Source organism: Oncorhynchus masou, chromosome 31 (genome assembly GCF_036934945.1).
Source record: "Oncorhynchus masou masou isolate Uvic2021 chromosome 31, UVic_Omas_1.1, whole genome shotgun sequence".
NCBI lineage: Eukaryota > Metazoa > Chordata > Actinopteri > Salmoniformes > Salmonidae > Oncorhynchus > Oncorhynchus masou.
Genome location: NC_088242.1, coordinates 91,519,430 through 91,544,001, shown reverse-complemented (window position 1 = coordinate 91,544,001; position 24,572 = coordinate 91,519,430). Strand labels below are relative to the sequence as shown.

Here is a 24,572-nt window from a genome sequence, read left to right as displayed (position 1 = left end):
AATGAGTGGTGTGCAGGATGAGCAAGGACAGACAGACGTTATACCTCCACTGAGCTCCAACCACATTGGCCTGCAGGGAATGAGTGGTGTGCAGGATGAGCAGGGACAGACAGACGGCGGAGGAGAAGAGATGGGTTATAAACATGCAAAAGGAAAGGAACACTACACAAGCTGGCTATAACAACTCAGTTTAATTCCTATGAAATAAAGCCTCTTCACAGTAGGTTTCCACATAGGAACATTGATCTGTCATGACATTCTATTGTAATAACAGTTCAATTACATGGCTAGTATGACATTAACAGATTTGATTCACACACACAAAGGCTTGCACTATGTATAATGTGACTGTGGGTATGAGAAACATGCTTCCCCAGTCATCCAGGATAGCACCTCTATAAAGATAGTTAACATACCATTTGAAAATGCAGGTCTTGTTTACTGGAGTAGAAATTCAATTTACCTCTCTAAAATCTCAAAAAAGGATAATCATTTCATAATCAAAGCATTTTCTCGGATCACCTCGTGAGGTTAATATATTCACAAAATAAACATAGAAAGAATAGTCATACGAACAGACAACGTCGAATAGTAACATTGATTTTTACGAAGAATGCTACAAAACAAAGCCCAGAGAAGTTCTGGAGTTGGAAAATGTGAGCAATGTGAACATGATGGTTTTTGGGTTTGTTCGATACAGGGACACATTCAGAACTACTGCAACACATCTTCACAAAATTCAATGGTTCTGCAGACAAAATTACAATAAAGTGTAACTACCATGGTTGCATTCCCCCCAACAAAATGTTTTATCTTTGTACAAGGATTTTATATCAATATATGAATAAGACATTTAAATACTTGTCAACCCCCCTTGTAATACATCTCCACCCTTTCCCCAGGACCTCTCACAAACAAAAATACATTATTGAAACTGTACACAAATATTCTGTCCATATGCTGTTCTGTTTCATTGTAAGCAGTTGGTATAGCTTCTATTAAAAAATAGTTGTTGCTGGTTTCATAGATTAACACAAAAAGCTGACGTCACCGTTCTGTAGAAGCGGGTAAGTAACTGGATAGAAGGTAAGGTGATGATGCTTGTGAGTCTATTCATGTCTATACATTTTGTGTTTTGCACAAATGGCAGACAAACACAGAAGAAGTGGAAAAGAAGCCCCTCTTTCGCTGCAGTTCTAGGAACAGCCCATAACCACACCACAGCAGTGAGAACCCCCCACACCCCACCCACCCTAAAAATAAAAATAAAAGACATGCAACTGAGGAGTGCTTTATCTGCATTCTGTAACAGATGCTACTGTCTATCACTTAGCCTCCTTTAGCATAGATTACATTATCTTTCCTAGCATTAGCTTTGCTCCTGCTAGCCTAGCTATCACGGCAGAGTGGTGCGTCTCATTAAAACAGGGGCCCGGGGCCATCTTCCTGAGGGGGGAAGTGTGTATTGAGCAGCGTCTCCATGTAGGACACGTAGCTGGAGCTGGGCGTGTAAGCTTCACCCTGGTCCTGGAAGGGCACAGACCTGGCTGTGTAAGCCTCACCCTGGTCCTGGAAGGGCACAGACCTGGCTGTGTAAGCTTCACCCTGGTCCTGGAAGGGCACAGACCTGGCTGTGTAAGCCTCACCCTGGTCCTGGAAGGGCACAGACCTGGCTGTGTAAGCTTCACCCTGGTCCTGGAAGGGCACAGACCTGGCTGTGTAAGCTTCACCCTGGTCCTGGAAGGGCACGGCTGGGGAGAGGGGCAGCAGAGGGGAGGCTAGGGCCGACAGGGCTGGGAGAGGATCAGTGAGAGTTGGCATTGGGGTGAGGGTGGGCTCGGAGATGGGTATTGCCAGAGCCTGGGTGAGGGTAAGGTCGCTGATATCAGTGTTGGAGGGACCAGGAGCATGGCTGGGTGTGTGAGGTGTAATACTGTGAGGTACAGGGCCTGTAGCTGGGGGTTGGCAACCGGGGTCCATAGGGGCTTGAGGTGTGGGGTGAGGGGCGGGGAGGCGAGGCCTCTTGGCTGCCTGTGGTTCGTCTCCTGACAGAAGGGCTTCCTGGGTTGGTATTGCCTAGACAGGAAGAGACAGCTGATGGTAAAAATAGTGACATGGTATCCACATGATCACTTCTCTCCTATGTTGAGCTCCTACACCCTTCAAACCCCTACAACCAGACAGGAAGGATGGATATTTCAGGAGCATCCCGTAAAATAAGCATTTTATAAAAAGGCTCAACACAGCCATGACTGACAACTCCACAACATAGTGTGGAATAACATCCCCAGCCCACCACTGCCTCCCTCCCCCAGCCCACCCTCTCTCCCTCCCCAGCCCACACCTCCCTCCGTCCCCAGCCCACCCTCTCTCCCTCCCCAGCCCACCCTCCCTCCCTCTCTCCCCAGCCCACCCCCCTACCCACCCCTCCCCCTCTCCCCCAGCCCACCCCTCCCTCCCTCCCCAGCCCACCCCCCTCCCTCTCTCTCCCCACCTCCCTCCGTCCCCAGCCCACCCTCCCTCCCTCCCCAGCCCACCGATGCCTCCCTCTCTCCCCCCCAGCCCACCCTCCCTGCCTCCAAAACTCCCCCTCTCTCCCCAGCCCACCCCTCCCTCCCCCCCCTCCCTCTCTCCCCAGCCCACCCCTCCCTCCCTCTCTCCCCAACCCACCCCTCCCTCCCTCTCTCCCTAGCCCTAGTGGGTGGGCGTCAGGTGGTCTCGTACCAGGCGAGTGCAGACCCTCTTGGGCAGGTCCTGCTCCAGCGAATGGATCTCTGTTTGCTTCAGTAACAGCTGGGACTCATCTTGGAACTCCACCTGAAAAGGGGAGAAGAGAGAGATGAGATGATGAGAGATGGGAGGAGTGGGAGAGTTAATTAAGGGTCATACTCAAAACAACACAAAAAAAACAACAACGCCCAGGATTGTCAGGAGGACAATATCCAGTAACAGAATTTGAAGACACCCTTTGTGCCATGTTGTCTTGGTGTGTGTGACTGTCTTGCGGCTCTGCCGTGTCGTGTGGCTCTGCCGTGTCGTGTGGCCCTGCCGTGTCGTGTGGCTCTGCCGTGTCGTGTGGCTCTGCCGTGCGTACAAATGTGTATGTGAGAGAGAGCAGGTGATTAGCCAGCATCATGAGAGAGAGAGTGAGTGAGTGAGTGAGTGAGTGAGTGAGTGAGTGAGTGAGTGAGTGAGTGAGTGAGTGAGAGAGAGCGATGGAGAGACAACACATACAAGCACAGTGAAACTCTGAGATTAGCGTGTGCACACACACACACACACACATTCTCCTCCCTAGTCCCATCCTGTGATTAGAAACACACACACAGAGGCATAACCATATAGTTACATGCATACTACATCTAGTCAGAGCGACACACATACAATGACATTCTAGACAATTCTGTGCTTCCAACTTTGTGGCAACACTTTGGGGAAGACCCTTTCCTGTTTCAGCATAACAATGCCCCCGTGCACAGAGTGAGGTCCATACAGATATGGTTTGTCGAGTTCGGTGTTGAAAAACTTGACTGGCCTGTACAGAGCCCTGACCTCAAACCGACTGAACACCGTCTGCAAGCCAGGCCTAATCGCACAACATCAGTTGCCTGACCTCACTAATGCTTGTGGCTGAATAGAAGCAAGTCCCCGCAGCAATGTTCCAACATCTAGTGGAAAGCCTTCCCAGAAGCATAGAGGCTGTTATAGCAGCAAAGGGGGGACCAACTCCATGTTAATGCCCATGATTTTGGAGTGAGATGTTGGACAAACCATGTTGTGTACGTGGGTGTGTGCCATTTGTCTTGTCATATCGCCCAGGCTGAGAGTGTGGAAGTGTTCACAAGGCTCTGTGTGTGTGTGTGTGTGTGTGATAAGCACTGTGCTGGAAACACTCAGATCTCTTTTGAGTTTAACTAAATCAGAGGACCCCCACATGAGCCCAGTTAGGGTCAGGACATCCTGGGACAGGCATTTTTCTGCAATTCTGAATAAAACCCCAACTTTGAGAAATTCTCAGTAGACCATGTTTTTCTCCATTACAATGGGACAAAGGTTGCAGACCATTGCTGAATCTTTTAGCCATACCACGTGGTTAAACTCTTAAACGATCGATACCGACAGAATAAGAACAAGTCTTTGATATTAATTACTAGTCTGCAGGTAGGAATTCGGTATCATTGAACGCGAAGAACGACAATCGCCGAAACATCCATTCTATAACAAATGAATGAATGTCACTCTGAACAATCCATGCTAACCACGACAGAGAGAGAGAGAGGGCGGCCATTCTACAAAAGAAAAACTTTTCAACAGCGATCAAGACGACACACTGAGCGTAAATATATATATTGTTTTCAGTTGTTCCCGAATGAGTGAGCGTTCGTTCATGTGCAAAGGATTAGCATTTCAATTGCTATAATTATCAACTCTGTAGTGACTTCTCAGCTGACCCCCACTTCCTTTATGTCCACCAAGCCGCGATACCGGTTTATCCCACTAGGGAAACTCCGTTATCATTTCCTTGTAACTATCTACTGTTGTTTATGCATTTCTGTGAATTACTTAGTTAGTAAATAAATTATTTAAGGCAATTGATGTATGGATGACTCATAGTGAAGACTGGGTTCGTGCAGATAACCAACAATTTACGATGTTTGGAAGGAGACTAACGTGAGGTAAAGTAAATAATTCATTAATTCGAAGACTAATTGATCTGATATAAAATATCTGAAAAGTTATTAGGAAATGAAAACAGTTACATGATTAATCAGTTTAATTGCGTAATACTAATTACAGAGAATCTTTGATAAAAACTAAAAGTCTTCATTTAATGATGGTAAAGACACAAAACTAGCAAAGACTTATAAATTACCTGGAGCCAGTGGGTTTGGCGACGGATATGTAGCAAGGACCAGCCAACGAGAGCACACAGGTTGCAGTGATGGGTAGTATATGGTGCTTTGGTGACAAAACGGATGGCACTGTGATAGACTGCATCCAATTTGTTGAGTAGTGTTGGAGGCTATTTTGTAAATTACATTGCTGAAGTCGAGGATCGGTAAGATGATCAGTTTTACGAGGGTATGTTTGGTAGCATGAGTGAAGGAGGCTTTGCGAAATAGGAAGCCGATTCTAGATTTAATTTTGGATTGGAGATGCTTAATGTGAGTCTGGAAGGAGAGTTTACAGTCTAACCAGACACCTAGGTATTTGTAGTTGTCCACATATTCTAAGTCAGAACCATCCAAAGTAGTGATGCTCGTTGGGGGGACGGGTGCGGGCAGCGATCGGTTGGAGAGCATGTACTTAAGAAAACACCTAGCCCTCTGATATGCACTGTTGACTTTGATCGCCGAAATCTGTCAGATGTTTTCAAACCTCCAACGTAGTCTCATGTGGAGATGAGCTACATTGATTTGAACCCATTTACATAACCAGTCCTTTCAGATCTACAAGGAAGTACACGGGGTGTGCAGGCACTAACATCCCCGGTTTCAACCAATCAACTTGACCTTAATGAACATCTAGTCAAATGTCTACCCAGACCCCACCACTGCCACTCTGTTGTCATCTATGCATAGTCACTTTAATTAACTCTACCTACATGTACATACTACCTCAACTAACCAGTGCCTCCGCACATTGACTCTGTGCCGGCACCCCCTGTATATATTGTTATTGTTGACTGCGGCTCTTTAATGACTTGTTACTTTTATCTCGTATTCTTCTCCGTATTCTTTGAAACTGCACTGTTGGTTAGAGGCTCGTAAGTAAGCATGTCACTGTAAGGTCTACACCTGTTGTATTCGGTGAATATGACTAATACAATTTAATTTAGTGCTGGAACACGGGGCTAATGGGCTAGTTGGTTGACGAGGTAGAGAGAAGGGAGTGTACGGGGAGCAACGCTACTCTCACCTGGTAGTACTTGTGCACGTGATCCTTGACGTAGGAGGCGTTGAGCGCCTGGCCCTCCATGTTGTGGACCAACATCAGATCGCCGGTCTCTGGGGGACCGTTACGAAGACAGTCGTGACTCTGGAGGGAGGGAGAGAATGGAGAGATTGATTTGAGGAACAGGTTAGGATTTGATGCATCTAACATTCACTAGATATGTCATTCTATAGCCATTGCTTTGATTTGTCATTATGTTGTCACTATGTAACCTCACCATGGCACAGACAGACTGGCTGACAGACAGACAGAGAGACTGGCTGACAGAGACAGAAAGAGACTGGCTGACAGAGAGAGAGAGAGACTGGCTGACAGAGAGAGACAGAGAGAGACTGGCTGACAGAGAGAGACAGAGAGAGAGAGAGAGAGAGACTGGCTGACAGAGAGAGACAGAGAGAGAGAGAGAGACTGGCTGACAGAGAGAGGCAGAGAGAGAGAGAGAGAGAGAGAGACTGGCTGACAGAGAGAGACAGAGACTGGCTGACAGAGAGAGACAGAGAGAGAGACTGGCTGACAGAGAGAGACAGAGAGAGAGAGAGACTGGCTGACAGAGAGACAGAGAGAGAGACAGAGAGAGAGAGAGACAGAGACAGAGAGACAGAGACTGGCTGACAGAGAGAGAGAGAGACTGGCTGACAGAGAGACAGAGACAAAGAGACAGAGAGACAGAGAGAGAGAGAGAGAGAGAGAGAGGACATCCGATCAATCAGGATAAACCAAATTACAACACAGTCAAAACAAAACTATATTGCTTATTGGGAAACACAAACACAAAGCAAAATGCAGTGCTTTCTGGCCTTAAATCGACAGTACACCGTGGCTAAATATTTGACCATGGTGACTGATCAAAACCTTAGAAAAACCTTGACAAAGTACAGGCTCAGTGAGCACAGCCTTGTCATTGAGACGGGTAGACAGGAAAACCTGGCTCCCTGTAGAGGAAAGGCTGTGCAACCACTGCACAACAGCAGAACCTGTGATGGAGCTGCATTTCCTGACAAAATGTCAAAAATATAAAACAATTAGTGTCATTTTCCCAAATTTGAAACCCTTATTCAAGGTTTCAAAGACCTCTGATGAGGATAGGCTACCCGTCCTGTTGGGGGAGGACGCAAAGAGCTATGGGTTGGCAGTGCACTACATTGCTGCCTGCCATAAGTTGAGGGACAGTGTCTGACAGACCAATCAACCTGCACATGTCCTCTACTGTATGCTTATTGTTGAATGTATGGCTATTTTGACCCTTGGTTATTGTTGTCCCGTTGACAATTTTGATTCTCATTTTTATATTGTAAATATCCAAAATAAGCTTTGTCAATATGTACATTGTTACGGCATGCGAATGGGGGGGAGGGGGGAGAAAGAGAGAGAAGAGACTCACCACAACGTTCTCGGGGAAGATGTTGTCACAGTAGGAGCCGTCATCGTAGTTGACCTCGTAGAAGGTTTGTGAGGTCATGCCAATGATAGTGCAGGGGTAGAACCAGCCATCGATGTTCCGACCAATTACCTTCTGACCAAGAGAAAACTCCCCCCTTGACCCCACCCTTGCCTAGAGAGAGAGAGAGGGCGGAGTGTGAAAATAGAAACTTTTTTAATTTAATCTATTGTCTTTCTATTTCTATGGTGTTCGCGCAGTTATTCAAAGACAGTGTTATATATTTAATGGCACATAGTGGACAAAACATTAAGAACACCTGCTCTTTCCACGACGAAGATTGTCCACATGAATGCTATGATCCCTTATTGATGTAACTTGTTAAATCCACTTCAAATCAGTTTAGATGAAGGTGAGAAGACAGGTTAAAGAAGGATTTTTAAGCCTTGAGACATGGATTGTGTATGTGTGCCATTCAAAGGGTGAATTGGCAAGACAAAATATTGAAGTGCCTTTGAACAGGTGGTATGATAGTGGGTGTCAGGCGCAGCGGTTTGTGTCAAGAACTGCAACGCTGCTGGGTTTTTCACGCTCAACAGTTTACCGTGTATCAAGAATGATCCACCACCCAAAATACATCCAGCCAACTTGACAGCTGTGGGAAGCATTGGAGCCAAAATGGGCCACCATCCTTGTGGAACGCTTTTGACACCTTATACTCCATGCCCCGACAAAGGAAAAGCAGCCAACAAGTGCTCAGCTGGAAAGCATTCCGGGTGAAGCTGGTTGAGAGAATACCAAGAGTGTACAAAGCTGTCATCAAGGCAAAGGGTGGCTACTTTGAAGAATCTCAAATATAAAATATATTTTGATTCGTTTTACACTTTTTTGGTTACTACATGATGTCATATTTAATGTAGAAAATAGTAAAAATAAAAACCCTTGAAAGAGTAGGTGTCCAAACTTTTGACTGGTACTGTATGTATGTATGTACAGTGGCTTGCGAAAGTATTCACCCCCCTTGACATTTTCCCTATTTTGTTGCCTTACAACCTGGAATTAAAATAGATTTTTGGGGGGGATTTGTATCATTTGATTTACACAATATGCCTCCCTCTTTGAAGATGCAAAATTTTTTTTTTTTGTGAAACAAAAACAAAGAAGAAATAAGACAGAAAAACAGAATTTGAGCATAACCCCCCAAGTCAATACTTTGTCGAGCCACTTTTTGCAGCAATTACAGCTGCAAGTCTCTTAGGGTATGTTCTCTATAAGCTTGGCACATCTAGCCACTGGGATTTTTGCCTATTCTTCAAGACAAAACTGCTCCAGCTCCTTCAAGTTGGATGGATTCTGCTGGTGTACAGCAATCTTTAAGTCATACCACAGATTCTCAATTGGATTGAGGTCTAAGCTTTGACTAGGCCATTACAAGATATTTAATGTTTCCCCTTAAAACCACTTGAGTGTTGCTTTAGCAGTATGTTTAGGGTCATTGTCCTGCCGGAAGGTGAACCTCCGTCCCAGTCTTAAATCTCTGGAAGTCTGAAACAGGTTTCCCTCAATTTCCCTGTATTTAGCTCCATACATCTTTCCTTCAATTCTGAACAGTTTCCCAGTCCCTGCCGATGAAAAACATCCCCACAGCATGATGCTGCCACCACCATGCTTCACTGTGGGGATGATGTTCTTTGTTGCCTCTCTGATTAATGGGTGATGAGGTGGTGTTGGGTTTGCGCCATATTCTTTCCATTTTTTAAACATTTTTTTTTAAATAATGGATTTAATGGTGCCGTGGGATGTTCAAAGTTTGGATATTTTTTTACCTTTCATTGATGGCCAAAAAGCTCAATTTTAGTCTCATCTGAACAGAATCATTGTACCTTCTTCCATATGTTTGGGGAGTCCCCCACATGCCTTTTCATTGTGAAGGTGGAGGCAAACACAAAAGGCGTGTGTGAAGGTTGCTTATGCTTTTCTTTAAGACGTCTTTTTTCTGGCCACTCTTCTGTAAAGCCCAGCTCTGTGGAGTGTACGGCTTAAAGTGGTCCTATGGACGGACTCAATCTCCGCTGTGGAGCTATGCAGCTCCTTCAGGGTTATTTTTGGTCTCTTTGTTGCCTCTCTGATTAATGCCCTCCTTGCTTGGTCCGTGAGTGTTGGTGGGTGGACCGCTCTTGGCAGGTTTGTCATGCCATATTCTTTCCATTTTTTTTTAAATAATGGATTTAATGGTGCTCCGTGGGATGTTCAAAGTATTGGATATTTTTTTACATGGATTTACATGGATTCATTGTGAAGGTGTAGGCTATATTACATGTATTCATTGTGAAGGTGGAGGCTAGATTACATGTATTCACTGTGATGGTGGAGGCTATATTACATGTATTCATTGTGAAGGTGGAGGCTATATTACATGTATTCATTGTGAAGGTGGAGGCTATATTACATGTATTGTTGAAGGTGGAGGCATTGTTTAAGGTGTGAAGGCTATATTACATGTATTTGTGAAGGTGGAGGCATTGTGAAGGTGTAGGCTATATTCCATGTATTCATTGTGAAGGTGGAGGCTATATTACATGTATTCATTGTGAAGGTGGAGGCTATATTACATGGATTCATTGTGAAGGTGGAGGCTATATTACATGGATTCATTGTGAAGGTGGAGGCTATATTACATGTATTCATTGTGAAGGTGGAGGCTATATTACATGGATTCATTGTGAAGGTGGAGGCTATATTACATATTTTTTTTTTTTTTACAGGGACAGTGCACATTAATCAACGTTTCAGTAAAAGTGCCGGTTTTAGCCAGCCGGCTAATTTTCAACCGCAGTCCCTGGGCAGGTTATTAAAAACAATTACAATATAGACAATAGCAACATAGAACAAGGATTCATTGTGAAGGTGGAGGCTATATTACATGGATTTATTAGACGTTTTAAAATGTAGATGTTCAAAAAGGTCTGCACCAGTGGCTTGTAGGAAGCCAGGCGATGCTAAATGTGTTTGTTAATTAACAGTCAATTACCGTGAGAACGACAGTAACTTGCTTGACAATCACCGGCTGACGATATTTCACGACCGCCACAGTCCTAGCCACCAACATGGTGCCAGGTTTCCTCCAGACGTGACACTTGGCATTCAGGCCAAAGAGTTCAATCTTGGTTTCATCAGACCAGAGAATCTTGTTTCTCATGGTCTGAGTCTTTTAGTTGCCTTTTGGCAGACTCCAAGCGGGCTGTCATGTGCCTTTTACTGAAGAGTGGCTTCCATCTGGCCACTCTACCATAAAGGCCTGATTGGTGGATTGCTGCCAAGATGTTTGTCTGACTTTATTAGCCAGCTAATTTTCACACCATAAACTCAATTATTTCATCAGTTAATTTGGCTGTTGCTCAACATTTCTCTGGCTAACGGAGAATTCTTTCCAGCTAGCAAGATATTTAGAAAAGCTAACAATGCTCGTTCCACCACACTTTCTCCCTCACCTCAAACTTTCCAAATGGCAGTAGTTTTTTGGTTAAAGCTCATGAAGTACGCATCATCACCTTCTCACCCCCGTCAGGTCAGGCTTGTCACCTACCTCTTTGTTATCGTTCAGGGGAGGCGCTGCTGTAACTGGCAAACTGCCTTTCCACTCTCCTGCTGACAGGTGTGCGCCTTTTCAAATCTTGTCCAAGCAATTGAATTTAACACAATTGGACTCCAATTTTTTAAAATTTTATTTAACCAGGACAAATTCTTATTTTCAATGACGGCCTAGGAACAGTGGGTTAACTGCCTGTTCAGGGGCAGAACGACAGATTTTTTACCTTGTCAGCTCGGGGATTTGAACTTGCAACCTTTCGTTTACTAGTCCAACGCTCTAACCACTAGGCTACACTGCCGCCCAATCAAGTTGTAGAAATGTAAATAAGGGATTTAAAACAAAAATCAATTGCAAACATTTACAACAAAAACAAAAAACGCTTTTCGCCATCAACAATATGGGTTATTGTGTGTAGATTGATGAGAAATAAAATCCATTTAATCCATTTTAGAATAAGGCTGTAACGCAACAACATGTGGAAAAGGGGAAGGGGTCTGAATACTTCCCAAATGCACTGTACATAGTACAGACCCCTGGCCATTGCATAGATAGACAGCTTCATCAGAAAATCGTACACCTTAACAGTGCAGCTAATACTTTTCTTGACATCATACATCATTATTATACAGATTATTATTTTGCTGCTGTTTAACGTTGCATGTAGAAATGTGGCGAATAGACAGAATTTTTCATTCTACATGCCAGAGAAGCATGCATGTTCTGCATAACCTATGAATACCTGAACATTATACAATGTTGTGCCCCTACTGTACCTTGTGATTGGTCTTCTTATGCTTGTGGCAGGTGACAGACACCACGTAGGGCCAATCGGCTGGCTTCATGAGCACACCGGCGATGTGGGCGCAGGTGACGTGGAAGGAGGTGGAGCAGTTGTCCTGGGAACACTGGATACACGCCCCGCACATCTGCTTGGTGTTCTTGTGGCAGTACACACACTTCTGCAACACCAGAGAGATGTGGTAGAATCAACACATTCAATTTGTCTGTGTCTAAATGCAAAATAACCCTTCTATACACTATTGTCAGAGAGAAAAACAAAAAACACATTTCAGGAGTAAGTTTTTTTAAATCAGCAGCTAAAAGCTGGGTTAACTTTGATTGAGATTATTTGATACAGTATGAACACAGTTTACTCGTTGCAGTGTTTCCCCTATATGCATTAGCAGTGGCATTGCTCCCTCTGCATCAATCCATCTCATTCTCTGTCGGTCCTTCAGTTGTTCTAATCTTCCTTCCGCCCACCTCTCCTTCACTTTCAATTAGATTTTTCTAACTCCCCTCTCTTATTTCTCACCATACCTCCTTTCCTTTCCCCAACTCTTTCAACCCCTTACTGCAGGTCTCCCCGCCTTAAAGCCCTCCATAGGGCCCTGGCTCTGAGGTATATCAGCGGCCCCACAGTCTCCCGATTTAATATTCCACTGGCCAGAATCACGAGATGGACTCCACAGACGGAATGAACCAAAGGGTAGCACGGGGGGGATTTTGGACTTCAAACATTTATCTGTTTGTTTGCTAATTTACCCCTCAGACATTGCCGGCTGTGGTAAAGCCATTACATATCACTTCCTCAGAGTTTTTATGTTTCAATTGTAAAGTAAACTTAATAAAAAATTAAAACAAATGCGGCAGACAGAATTCTCAAAAATGTTTGGCCCCAAACATTCTAGAAAGTTTTTTGTAGCTAAGGAGTATAATATGGAGTAGTGCTCACCAGTCTCTGCACTAATGAATGAATCGACGCAAAGTGTCCCATTCGACTTGGGATATATAGTGACTATTTTACTTGAGAGGAAAAACAAAAAAGGTACCGTGGTGTTTTAAGAGGGTTTGTGCTGCGTTCCAGTTAGTTGAAACCCTTCCATTTATCCCAAAACTTTCAAAAAGGAACACAGACTGAAACACTTTTCTGAATACAAGCAAATATCAACGGGTTAGGACAAAACATGTACCACAGAGACAGGCCCAGTCATCCAATCTTTAAGAGGGTGGGACGGTTTTTCACAGCCTTTGGGAAACGTGGCTTTGACAGCGGGTGGATGTAAATTATTCAAGAGACAATCCTCACTTCCTTTCATAGATTACAACATTACTTGTAGATTTGTGACAATGCCACTGCAAAGGCTGTGCAATTGACTGTGAAGTCGATTTGGATTAAGCGAGGGATGGAGGGATAAAAGTAAGGAAGAAAGCAGTTTGTTCAGCAGCGAGGCAGACATGGGAAATTGCCTCCTGCCAGCAGGATCAATGCAGATCATTTAGCGCAGTGAGAAATGACTCCTGATTATTCAGACAGTTTTGCATCTATTATTCACCATAGTCCTCCTGCTCCTCGGACTGCAAACACACAATCCATCCAGGAGGAGGAGAGGGACAGAACAGATGGAGGGTAGAAAACGGAGTGAGAGAGAGAGGACAGAGAGGCAGACAGACGAGAGAACGAGCGAGAGAGAATGAGCACGAGAGAGAACATGAGAGGGCAAGAGACGGAGAATGAGAAAGCGAGAAGAGACCAAAAAGGAGAAAGGAGAGAGAGAAGAGGCACACTCAGAACAAATAACGTCAAGCAGCTGACTAACTGAGGAGTCCATAAACACAAACAACTTCTGGCAAAATGTAAATAAATAAAAATCTAAACAAGAGGAATTAGCGATACAAAATGGTGACATATGGACAGCCCATTTTAAAACACACTACAACACCATTCAAATTGAAGCAAATGCAGAACAATGCCAAATTCATGAGAAGTTGAATGGAGCAATAAAGGACAATCAAAATCCATTGGACTCCTCAATTCCTAACCAGGAGCTCGGTACGAAACTTCAGGCCTGACGGCATCCTAAATGAGATGCTCGAATTCACTAGAGCGAAATGTCAATTGGCTATATTAAAACTGTTTCATTTGATACTGGGTTTAGGTTACGTCCTTGACATCAAGGACACATAACCCCAATCCTTAAGAACGGTGATAAATTTTACCCTAACAATTACAGAGGCATTTTTGTAAACACTAACCTGGAAAGTATGATAGTAGTATTATAAATGTAAGAATTCTAAAATGTATTTTAAAAACACAATGTCTTGAGTAAAAGCCAAATTGGATTTATACCAAAACATCGCACGACCGATCATATAGTCAGAAGTTCACATACACCTTAGTCAAATATGTTTAAACTCAGTTTTTCACAATTCCTGACATTTAATCAGAGGAAAAATTCCCTGTTTCAGGTCAGTTAGGATCACCACTTTATTTTAAGAATGTGAAATGTCAGAATAATAGTAGAGAGAATGATTTATTTCAGCTTTTATTTCTTTCATCACATTCCCAGTGGGTCAGAAGTTTACATACACTCAATTAGTATTTGGTAGCATTGCCTTTAAATTGTTTAACTTGGGTCAAATGTTTCAGGTGGCCTTCCACAAGCTTACCACAATAAGTTGGGTGAATTTTGGCCCATTCCTCCTGACAGAGCTGGTGTAACTGAGTCAGGTTTGGAGGCCTTCTTGCTCACCCACAAATTTTCCATAGGATTGAGGTCAGGGCTTTGTGATGGCCTCTCCAATACCTTGACTTTGTTGTCCTTAAGCCATTTTGCCACAACTTTGGAAGTCTGCTTGGGGTCATTGTCCATTTGGAAGACCCATTTGCGACCAAGCTTTAACTTCCTGACTGATGTCTTGAGATGTTGCTTCAATATATCCACATAAGTATCCATCCTCATAAGGCCATCTATTTTGTGAAGTGCACCAGTCCCCCCTGCAGCAAAGCACCCCCACAAAAGATGATGCTGCCACCCCCATGCTTCACGGTTGGAATGGTGTTCTTCGGCTTGCGAGCATCCCCCTTTTTCCTCCAAACATGACGATGGTTATTATGGCCAAACAGTTCTATTTTTGTTTCATCTGACCAGAGGACATTTCTCCAAAAAGTATTATTTTTGTCCCCATGTGCAGTTGCAAACCGTAGTCTGGGATTTTACGGCGGTTTTGGAGCAGTGGCCTCTTCCTTGCTGAACAACCTTTCAGGTTATGTCAATATAGTACTCGTTTTACTATGGATATAGATACTTTTGTACCTGTTTCCTCCGGCATAGTCACAAGGTCCTTTTGCTGTTGTTCTGGGACTGATCTGCACTTTTCCCATCAGAGTACGTTCATCTCTAGGAGACAGAACGCGTCTCCTTCCTGAGCGGTATGACGGCTGCGTGATCCCATGGTGTTTATACTTGCGTACTATTGTTTGTACAGATGAACGTGGTACCTTCAGGCGTTTGGAAATTGTTCCCAAGGATTTTTTTTGGGATATCTTTGAATTTAGATTTTTCCATTGATGTAAGCAAAGAGACACTGAGTTTGAAGGTAGACCTTGAAATACATCCACAGGGACACCTCCAATTGACTCAAATTATGTCAATTAGCCTATCAGAAGCTTCTAAAGCCATGACATTCTTTTCTGGAACTTTCCAAGCTGTTCAACAGCACAGTCAACTTAGTGTATGTAAACTTCTGACCCATTGTGACACAGTGAATTGTAAGTGGAATAATCTGTCTGTGTCCTGCACAAAGTAGATGTCCTCACCGACTTGCCAAAAGTATAGTTTGTTAAACAAGACATTTGTGGAGTGGTTGAAAAACGAGTTAAGGACTCCAACAGTGCATCAACGTATACTGCCAATACATGCAGCAACCCTTTGCCAGGGTTGCAATTTGAGCCCTGCACTCTTCAATATTTACATCAACGAATTGGCCACTATTCTAGAAAAATCCTCAGCCCCTGGTGTTAGTCTTCACAATTCAGAGGTTAAATGTCTGCTCTTCGCAGATAACATGTGCCTGCTGTCACCCACAGCAGAGCCTGGACCTGCTAGAGCAGTACAGCCAGATCTGCGCCCTGGCAGTAAACCCCAAAAAGACTCAAATAATGATTTTCCAGAGAAGATCCAGATATCAGGGAATTAGACCAAAGTTCTCAATTGGTACAAAATATAGAGTACTACACACACTACAATTACTGAGGCATAAAAATAAACTTGTCTGGATACCTAAACGAGTCAGTGAATTAACTGAGAGAGATGCACTGAGGGTATTCTTTTTATTTTTTTATTTTACCTTTATTTAACTAGGCAAGTCAGTTAAGAACAAATTCTTATTTTCAATGACGGCCTGGGAACAGTGGGTTAACTGCCTGTTCGGGGGCAGAACGACAGATTTGTACCTTGTCAGCTCGGGGATTCGAACTTGCAACCTTTCGGTTACTAGTCCAACGCTCTAACCACTAAGGAAAGTGAGACAGTGAGAGATAACGTGAGATATGAGATATGGGAGTGGGAGAAGAAAGGTAAGCATGTGATGGAAAAAGTGTGAGACCAGGGAGAGTAGTTACAGTTTAGGAGCATGCTAGGGGCGCATAGGCCTAATCCTAGCCAATCCAGCCTCCTGTATTGAGGCTCCTCAATACAGGGGGCACATAGGCCTAATCCTAGCCAATCCAGCCTCCTGTATTGAGGCTCCTCAATACAGGGGGCACATAGGCCTAATCCTAGCCAATCCAGCCTCCTGTATTGAGGCTCCTCAATACAGGGGCGCATATTGAGGCTCCTAATCCTAGGCCAATCCAGCCTCCTGTATTGAGGCTCCTCAATACAGGGGGCGCATAGGCCTAATCCTAGCCAATCCAGCCTCCTGTAATCCTAGGGGGCACATAGGCCTAATCCTAGCCAATCCAGCCTCCTGTATTGAGGCTCCTCAATACAGGGGGCACATAGGCCTAATCCTAGCCAATCCAGCCTCCTGTATTGAGGCTCCTCAACACAAGGTAGGTCAAAAGATGTTTGTGTGTCTGCCTGAAATGACTGTTAACGCGTCGACAATATAAAACACAACACACAAAAATAAATGGACCAGGGCGCTGTTCACAGGGAAAACATGTTAAAGGGATTCACACACACACAAAAAAGTGTGTTTCTTATTGGACAACTCCAGGTAGTCCCTCAGTATTAGTTATTTTGTCTACTGTTTGGTATGTAATGAACATGACCCAGTGAGTTTGGCGCCCTCCCTCTCCACTCACCAGACTCTTCCTGCTATCGGGGATGGCGCTGATGTCCACCGGCTCCCTTGCGATGGCGTTGACGAAGCGAGCCTCCGCCACGGCGATGGCACAAATCACATGGACCCACCTGGTAGAGAGGAGAGGACACACAAATCGACGTGCGCCCCCGACTGTTCACAACATCTGGGGTCACCTAGGGTGACGATGCCAGTATCTAGTAGGGCTATGACGATGATAGAATATATTTTTGGGGGGGGGGTCTTCAGGGAAATAGTCCCAGTGTTGCCCAGAGTCTCGTGTTTATTTCTGAGCTACACACTATGATACTGGTAAGGTGACAACACTACACACAGTGAATGTCATGAGTAATGCATTTTAAAGTAACATAGCAGCATTCCAGTGGTATTAAGAAGGTAGGAAAGGCCACTGACCGGTTGTCTGTGGTCATCTTCAGAGCCCCTCCCCGTAAGTTACACAGACAGCAGTCCTGTGAGAACACAAACACAGAGGTCAGGATGTGGGTAGGCACTGGGAACAGACCCGGGGAGATTCACAAAATGTGCGACTTAAGATATCCTCAGACAAAACGTCAAAATTAATGACAGACTTGAGTTATTTTGGATTCATTCGGACTAAGGAAGTGTACTGGCTACAGCATCTCAATTGACAAACAGTACTATTTTCCTTGCTTTTAGGGAAAGGTCTCTACTGTTGACCAATCACAGACGAAAGGACGTACTGTTTCAGGGTGACCGATGTTCCTACATTTACGTTTCCAAAACGTTATAGATGGTCAATAGAGACAGCGGTTTCAGTCTGTAGGAACTTGTTTCAGGTGAAGGCATTGTGTTGAGTGAGGGACTCACCGCTGTCCAGGCGAGCGCTGTACATCGCGAACACATCCAGGATTGATTGTGTACCGTGTCCAGACTAACACCATAACAACCTGGGGGGAGTGAGAGAGAGAGAGGGGAAAGACAGAGAGAAAAGAGAGCGAGAGAGAAAAGAGAGCGAGAGAGAAAAGAGAGCGAGAGAGAAAAGAGAGCGAGAGAGAGAGAGGGAGAATGTAACGTTTTAACTAGGCAAGTCAACTAGGCAAGTACGAAATAGAGAAAATAAATCAACAGATTAAATGAATCTTCTGGTCTGCCTTATACACTTAGTGGTACTGAATCTACTGAGCCATTGGTTGTTCTGCAGTAGTCCCTTATGAGGCACCAAAATATATTATTTATTTCATTTTACCTCAGCATTTACATCAACTACGCACAACCTTCCTCACCCACTAATGACCCGGGAAGAGAGGAGAGAGTGAGGGGGGGGTGAGAGGAGAGAGTGAGGTGGGGGGTGAGAGGAAAGAGTGAGGGGGTGAGAGGAAAGAGAGAGGGGGTGAGAGGAAAGAGAGAGGGGGTGAGAGGAAAGAGTGAGGGGGGGGGGAGAGGAGAGAGTGAGGGGGGGTGAGAAGAGAGAGTGGGGGGGTGAGAAGAGAGAGTGGGGGGTGAGAAGAGAGAGTGGGGGGTGAGAAGAAAGAGAGAGTGGGGGGGTGAGAGGAGAGAGAGGGGGGTGAGAGGAGAGAGTGGGGGGGTGAGAAGAGAGAGTGGGGGGGGGGAGTGAGAAGAGAGAGTGGGGGGAGAGAAGAGAGAGTGGGGGGAGAAGAAAGAGAGAGTGGGGGGGGTGAGAAGAGAGGTGGGGGGAGGGAGTGAGAAGAGAGTGGGGGGAGTGAGAAGAGAGAGGGGGGAGGGAGTGAGAAGAGAGAGTGGGGGGGGAGGGGTGAGAAGAGAGAGTGGGGGAGGGGTGAGAAGAGAGAGTGGGGGGAGGGGTGAGAAGAGAGGGTGGGGGGAGGGGTGAGAAGAGAGGTGGGGGGAGGGGTGAGAAGAGAGGGTGGGGGAGGGAGTGAGAAGAGAGGGTGGGGGGAGGGAGTGAGAAGAGAGGGTGGGGGGAGGGGTGAGAAGAGAGGGTGGGGGGGAGGGGTGAGAAGAGAGAGTGGGGGGAGGGGTGAGAAGAGAGAGTGGGGGGAGGGGTGAGAAGAGAGAGTGGGGGGAGGGTGAGAGGAAAGAGTGAGGGGGTGAGAGGAAAGAGTGAGGGGGTGAGAGGAGAGAGTGGGGGGGTGAGAGGAGAGAGTGGGGGGGTGAGAGGAGAGAGTGGGGGGGTGAGAGGGAGAGAGTGGGGGGGGGGGGTGAGAGGAGAGAGTGGGGGGGGGGAGAGGAGAGGATTTTGTTCTGGCACTCTACACTTCCTCGCCCTCTTGATTTCTGCAGGTCCTCAAGGGACCTGGGGTACAAAGAGATGTGTGGTGATAAAGGCCTTGGTGAGTTGGTCTCCACAGCATGTCCGTACCTGACCTCCGCATCTGGAGGGCCGAACGTAGCCCCGGCACGGGGCCAGCCGAAATGAGTCAGACAGCTGTTTGGGAGGTGTGTGTGCGCACATGGTAAGATCGTACTGTAATTAAATCCAACCAAAGGTGGGGAAACAGTCCAATTTGGAGTAATTTGTTGGCTGTAAGCCATATTTATCATGGTCAAAGAAGAATTAGATTTTTGGAGGGTTGAAAATCAGCAAACGAGCGAACTCAACAAATACACTGTCTATGATATGGATTCTGTTGGTTGCAGCCAGGTTTTGCAAGCCAATATTCACAATTGATGTCCTGGTTAAATGAAAATAAAAATGTCACGTAGCTCTAATACAAAAGTTTTCCAAGACCGTTCTGCAGTAAACAGAGTGGCCTCACATAGCTGGATGTGCAGTCGCACCCTAACCTCTCCCCATGTGTCGCAAGCTAATACATGTGTGGACTTTACCATGACATGCTTCCTCACAAGCCCTTTCCCAACAACGCAGAGGTAAAAAGTAACAAATTTGCTGAAGATGTATAAATAGTTACACAATAAAATAACATTAACAAGGATTTATACACAACGAGTACCAGTACCGAGTCAATGTGCAATGGGACAAGGTAGTGGAGTTGAGGTAACATGTACATGAAGGGTCAAAGTGCATGGTGTCATGACGTTGCCCTCTTTGAGTACAGCGAGCACCATCCCCAGCTCTCTGCTTCTATAACCAGACTGCTGTGGACAGAGTGAGGTCGTAAATTCCTAAGGAAAACCTTGCCTCATGGTCACACAGTAGAGATTGACATTTTCATGGAGACAAAGGAAATCCTTCCACCTCACAGAACTCAAGGAACAAATGTCATGTTCCAGAGAAAGTGAAAAAGATGGGTGAAGAATCCAGCAACGAACTGGTGCGTTTGGCACAACTTGGGAAGCTCAAGAGAGACGGTGTGGCCACATTACCATGACGCTGTTTATATGATAGCCTCAGATATGAGGTTTACATCTAATTGTTGTATAAGATGAATGAGTGAGTATGATACTGTTTGTATAATTGGGTAATATGATTGTGGACTATTTAATGAAGAAAAATACAATTCCCTTTTGATTTGAACTAAATCAGAGGACCGCCCCTGAGCCCAGTTAGGGTCAGACATCCTGGGACAGCCCTCCTCTGCCATTCCGAATAAAACCCAACTTTGAGAAATTATCAGACCATGTTTCTCTCAATCACGGGAGTACAAAGGTTGCAGACCATTGCTGAATCTTTTAACCATACCACATGGTTAAACTCTTAGACTATCGATACCGACAGAATAAGAACAAGTCTTTGATATTGATTACTAGTCTGCAGCTAGGAATTTGGTATCATTGAACGCGAAAAACGACAACCGCCAAAACATCCATTCTATAACAAATGTCACTTTGAACAATCCCCTCAAACCAAGACAGAGAGAGAGCGGGAGAGAGACGGACAATTCTACAAAAGAAAGACTTTTCATCAGCGATCAAGACGACACACTGAGCGTAAATATATATATTGATTGCAATTGTTCCCGGATGAGTGAGCGTTCATGTGCAAAGGATTAGCATTTCAATTATAATTATCACTCTGTAGTGACTTCTTAGTCGATCCCCACTTCCCCTTTGTCTAACAAGCCGCCATGCCGGTTCAGCCCACTAGGGCACATTATCATTTCATGCAACCACATTTACATTTACATTACATTTAAGTCATTTAGCAGACGCTCTTATCCAGAGCGACTTACAAATTGGTGAATTCACCTTCTGACATCAGTGGAACAGCCACTTTACAATAGTGCATCTAAATCATTTAAGGGGGGGGTGAGAAGGATTGCTTTATCCCTTGAAGAGGTGGGGTTTCAGGTGTCTCCGGAAGGTGGTGATTGACTCCGCTGTCCTGGCGTCGTGAGGGAGTTTGTTCCACCATTGGGGGGCCAGAGCAGCGAACAGTTTTGACTGGGCTGAGCGGGAACTGTACTTCCTCATTTACCATGTTTGTTTGTTTATGCATTTCTGTGAATTACTTAGTTAGTAATTAATAAATGATTTAAGACAATTGATGTATGGATGACTCACAGTGAAGACTGGGTTCGTGCAGATAACCAACAATTTACGACGTTTGGAATTAAACTAACGTGAGGTAAAATAAATAAAACATTAATCAGAAGACTATTGATCAGATATGAAAATATCTGAAAGTTTATATTGGGAAATTATAACTTTGTAATCCGAATACTTTCCTTGGTGCCCCAACTTCCTAGTTAATTACAGTTACATGATTATTCAGTTTAATCGAGTAACTAATTACAGAGAATCTGTAATAAAACGAAGTCTTCAGTTTAATGATAGTAAAGACACGACACCGGGCAATCAGAATAGATAATAAAGTAGAAGCAGTGTGAAAGTGTCTATATGCGAGTGTGTGGCGTCAATATGCATGCGTGTGTTTTGTGTGTGAGCGTATGTAATGTGTGCATTGGAGTGTCAGTGTAGCGCTTGTGTGTATATACAGTGGGGCAAAAAAGTATTTAGTCAGCCACCAATTGTGCAAGTTCTTCCACATAAAAAGATGAGAGAGGCCTGTAATTTTCATCATAGGTACACTTCAACTATGACAGACAAAATGAGAAAAAAAATCCAGAAAATCACATTGTAGGATTTTTTTATGAATTCATTTGCAAATTATGGTGGAAAATAAGTTTTGCTGATATCGGCTACGGAGAGCTGGTGTTCTCCTGCATGGTTCAATGTTGCTTGCCTCAAAGCGAACATAGAACGTGGTAGGCTCGCGTTACTGGGCAGCTCTCGGCTGGGTTTCCCTTTGTAATTCGTAATGGTTTGCAAGCCCTGCAACATCTACACCGGCTCTGATGCTTGTCAGTAGGATTTCATCTTAGTCCTGTATTGTAGCTTTGCCTGCTTGATGGTTCATCGGACGGCATAGCAGGATTTCTGCGTCTTGACTAGCGCTCCAGCAGGTATATCTCACCGGTCATCGCTGAAGTTGGAGACTTATATCTCCTTCACTAACTTTAAGAACCTGAGCAGCTTACCGATTGCTGCAGCTGTACATGGCCCATCTGTAAATAGCCCATCCAATCTACCTACCTCATCCTCATGTTGTTTTTATTTACCTTTTGGTTCTTTTGCACACCAGTATTCCTATTCCTTGAATGTGGCAGCTCGAGCCTTTAGGTCAGTTTTGATGTTGCCTGTAATCCATGGCTTCTGGTTGGGATATGTACGTATGGTCACTGTGGGGACGACGTCATCGATGCGCTTATTAATGAAGCTGGTGACTGATTTGTTAAACTTCGATGCCATCAGATGATTCCCGGAAGATATTCCAGTCTGTGTTAGCAAAACAGACCTGTAGCTTAGCGTCCGCTTCATCTGACCACTTCCATATTGAGTGCGTCACTAGTACCTCCTGCTTGAGTTTTTGCTTGTAAGCAGGAATCAGGAGGATAGAGTTATGGTCGGATTTGCCAAATGGAGGGCGAGGGAGAGCTTTGCATGAGTGTCTGTGTGGAGTAAAGGTGAATTGTAGTTATTTTGTTTTGCCTCTGGTTGCACAGGTGATATGTTGGTAGAAATTAAATATTTTTCCTGCATTAAAATCACTGGCCACTAGGAGTGCAGCCTCTGGATAAGCATTTTCTTGCTAGCCTTATACAGCTCGTTGAGTGTGGTCTTAGTGCCAGCATCAGTTTGTGGTGGTAAGTAGACAGCTACGAAAAATATAAATACATTCTTGGTAAATAGTATGGTCTACAGCTTATCATGAGGTGTTCTAACTCAGGCGAGCAGAACCTTGAGATTTCCTTAATATATAGATTGTGCACCAGCTGTTAACTAAAGACACTGCCGTTCTGTTCTGCTTATGTATAGAAAAAACAGCTAGATTTATGTCCTTGTTCAGCCAAGACTCGTAGAAACATAGGATATGATATGAATAGCTGGTCATTCAGACGTCGTTGATAGGATAGTGTCAAACGGCGCTCGTCCAGTTTATTTTCCAGTGATTGCACGTTCGCCAATAGAACGGAGGGTAGAAGCGGTTGATCCACTCGCCCTCTTCGTCTCGTCAGGTATCCCTGCACGCTGGCTTTTAACGCTGACTCTTCCTTTTTCGAGTGTCTGGGATTTGGGCCTGGTCCGGGTTGAGCAGTATGTCCTTCGCCACAGACTCATTGAAATCGAGGTTAGTGATCACTGTTCGTCATTCTTGTCTAACCGCTCCCTGTGTGTCGCACGCTAACCACTCCCCGCAACATGCCTCCTCACCATACAGAGGCTAGCCTAGTTGGCTATGCAGCATAGGCTGGGCGAGTAGCGAAAGAGGCGCAAAACAACTTTCATTTACCTCTTTTTTGGCAAGGGAACAGTTTTGGGGGACACCAGCACAACAATCCTGGGAAGTTCAGGGTGAGCGGCAGTAAATTAACTAGAACAATTTTATTGTCATTTTGATCCTCGTGGAGAGAAAAATCCCCGCTTCGGGCCCAAGGGGGTGCAGATACATAATGGGAATTTAGATAGTGTTTGCACGGCGTATCTACAGACCATTAGCTTTGTGAATAAAAACCAGACGGGAGAACACAGTAAATATCCTCTTAGGTAAACATGGAGGGAGACCTGACTGACTGGTATTGACTGGCTGGTACAGACTGGGGAGAACACAGTAAATATCCTCTTAGGTAAACATGGAGGGAGACCTGACTGACTGGTATTGACTGGCTGGTACAGACTGGGGAGAACACAGTAAATATCCTCTTAGGTAAACTTGGAGGGAGACCTACTGACTGGTATTGACTGGCTGGTACAGACTGGGGAGAACACAGTAAATATCCTCTTAGGTAAACATGGACCTGACTGACTGGTATTGACTGGCTGGTACAGACTGGGGAGAACACAGTAAATATCCTCTTAGGTAAACATGGAGGGAGACCTGACTGACTGGTATTGACTGGCTGGTACAGACTGGGGAGAACACAGTAAATATCCTCTTAGGTAAACATGGAGGGAGACCTGACTGACTGGTATTGACTGGCTGGTACAGACCGGTTGCCTGGAACTGATTTGTTTGTTTGGTGAGGGCCTGGTTGAATATATAGAATGTTATTGTGGAATGTTTATTTATTTATTTTGCTCCTTTGCACCCCATTATTTTTAGTTCTACTTTGCACATTCTTCCACTGCAAATCTACC

At 44.8% G+C, this 24,572-nt stretch overlaps 1 protein-coding gene across 1 annotated transcript in view; it reads right to left on the bottom strand.

Moving 5' to 3' along the window:
• Positions 1 to 1,239: 1,239 nt before the first annotated feature.
• Positions 1,240 to 24,572, bottom strand: part of LOC135525058 (lysine-specific demethylase 4B-like) — an 82,075-nt gene continuing 58,742 nt past the window's right edge. Inside the window, 8 exon segments of the mRNA XM_064952822.1 lie at positions 1,240 to 2,076; positions 2,725 to 2,817; positions 5,920 to 6,039; positions 7,337 to 7,507; positions 11,699 to 11,884; positions 17,017 to 17,125; positions 17,430 to 17,485; positions 17,865 to 18,089. Of these exon segments, the coding sequence (XP_064808894.1) occupies positions 1,420 to 2,076; positions 2,725 to 2,817; positions 5,920 to 6,039; positions 7,337 to 7,507; positions 11,699 to 11,884; positions 17,017 to 17,125; positions 17,430 to 17,485; positions 17,865 to 18,089 (1,617 nt within the window). The 3' untranslated portion in view covers positions 1,240 to 1,419.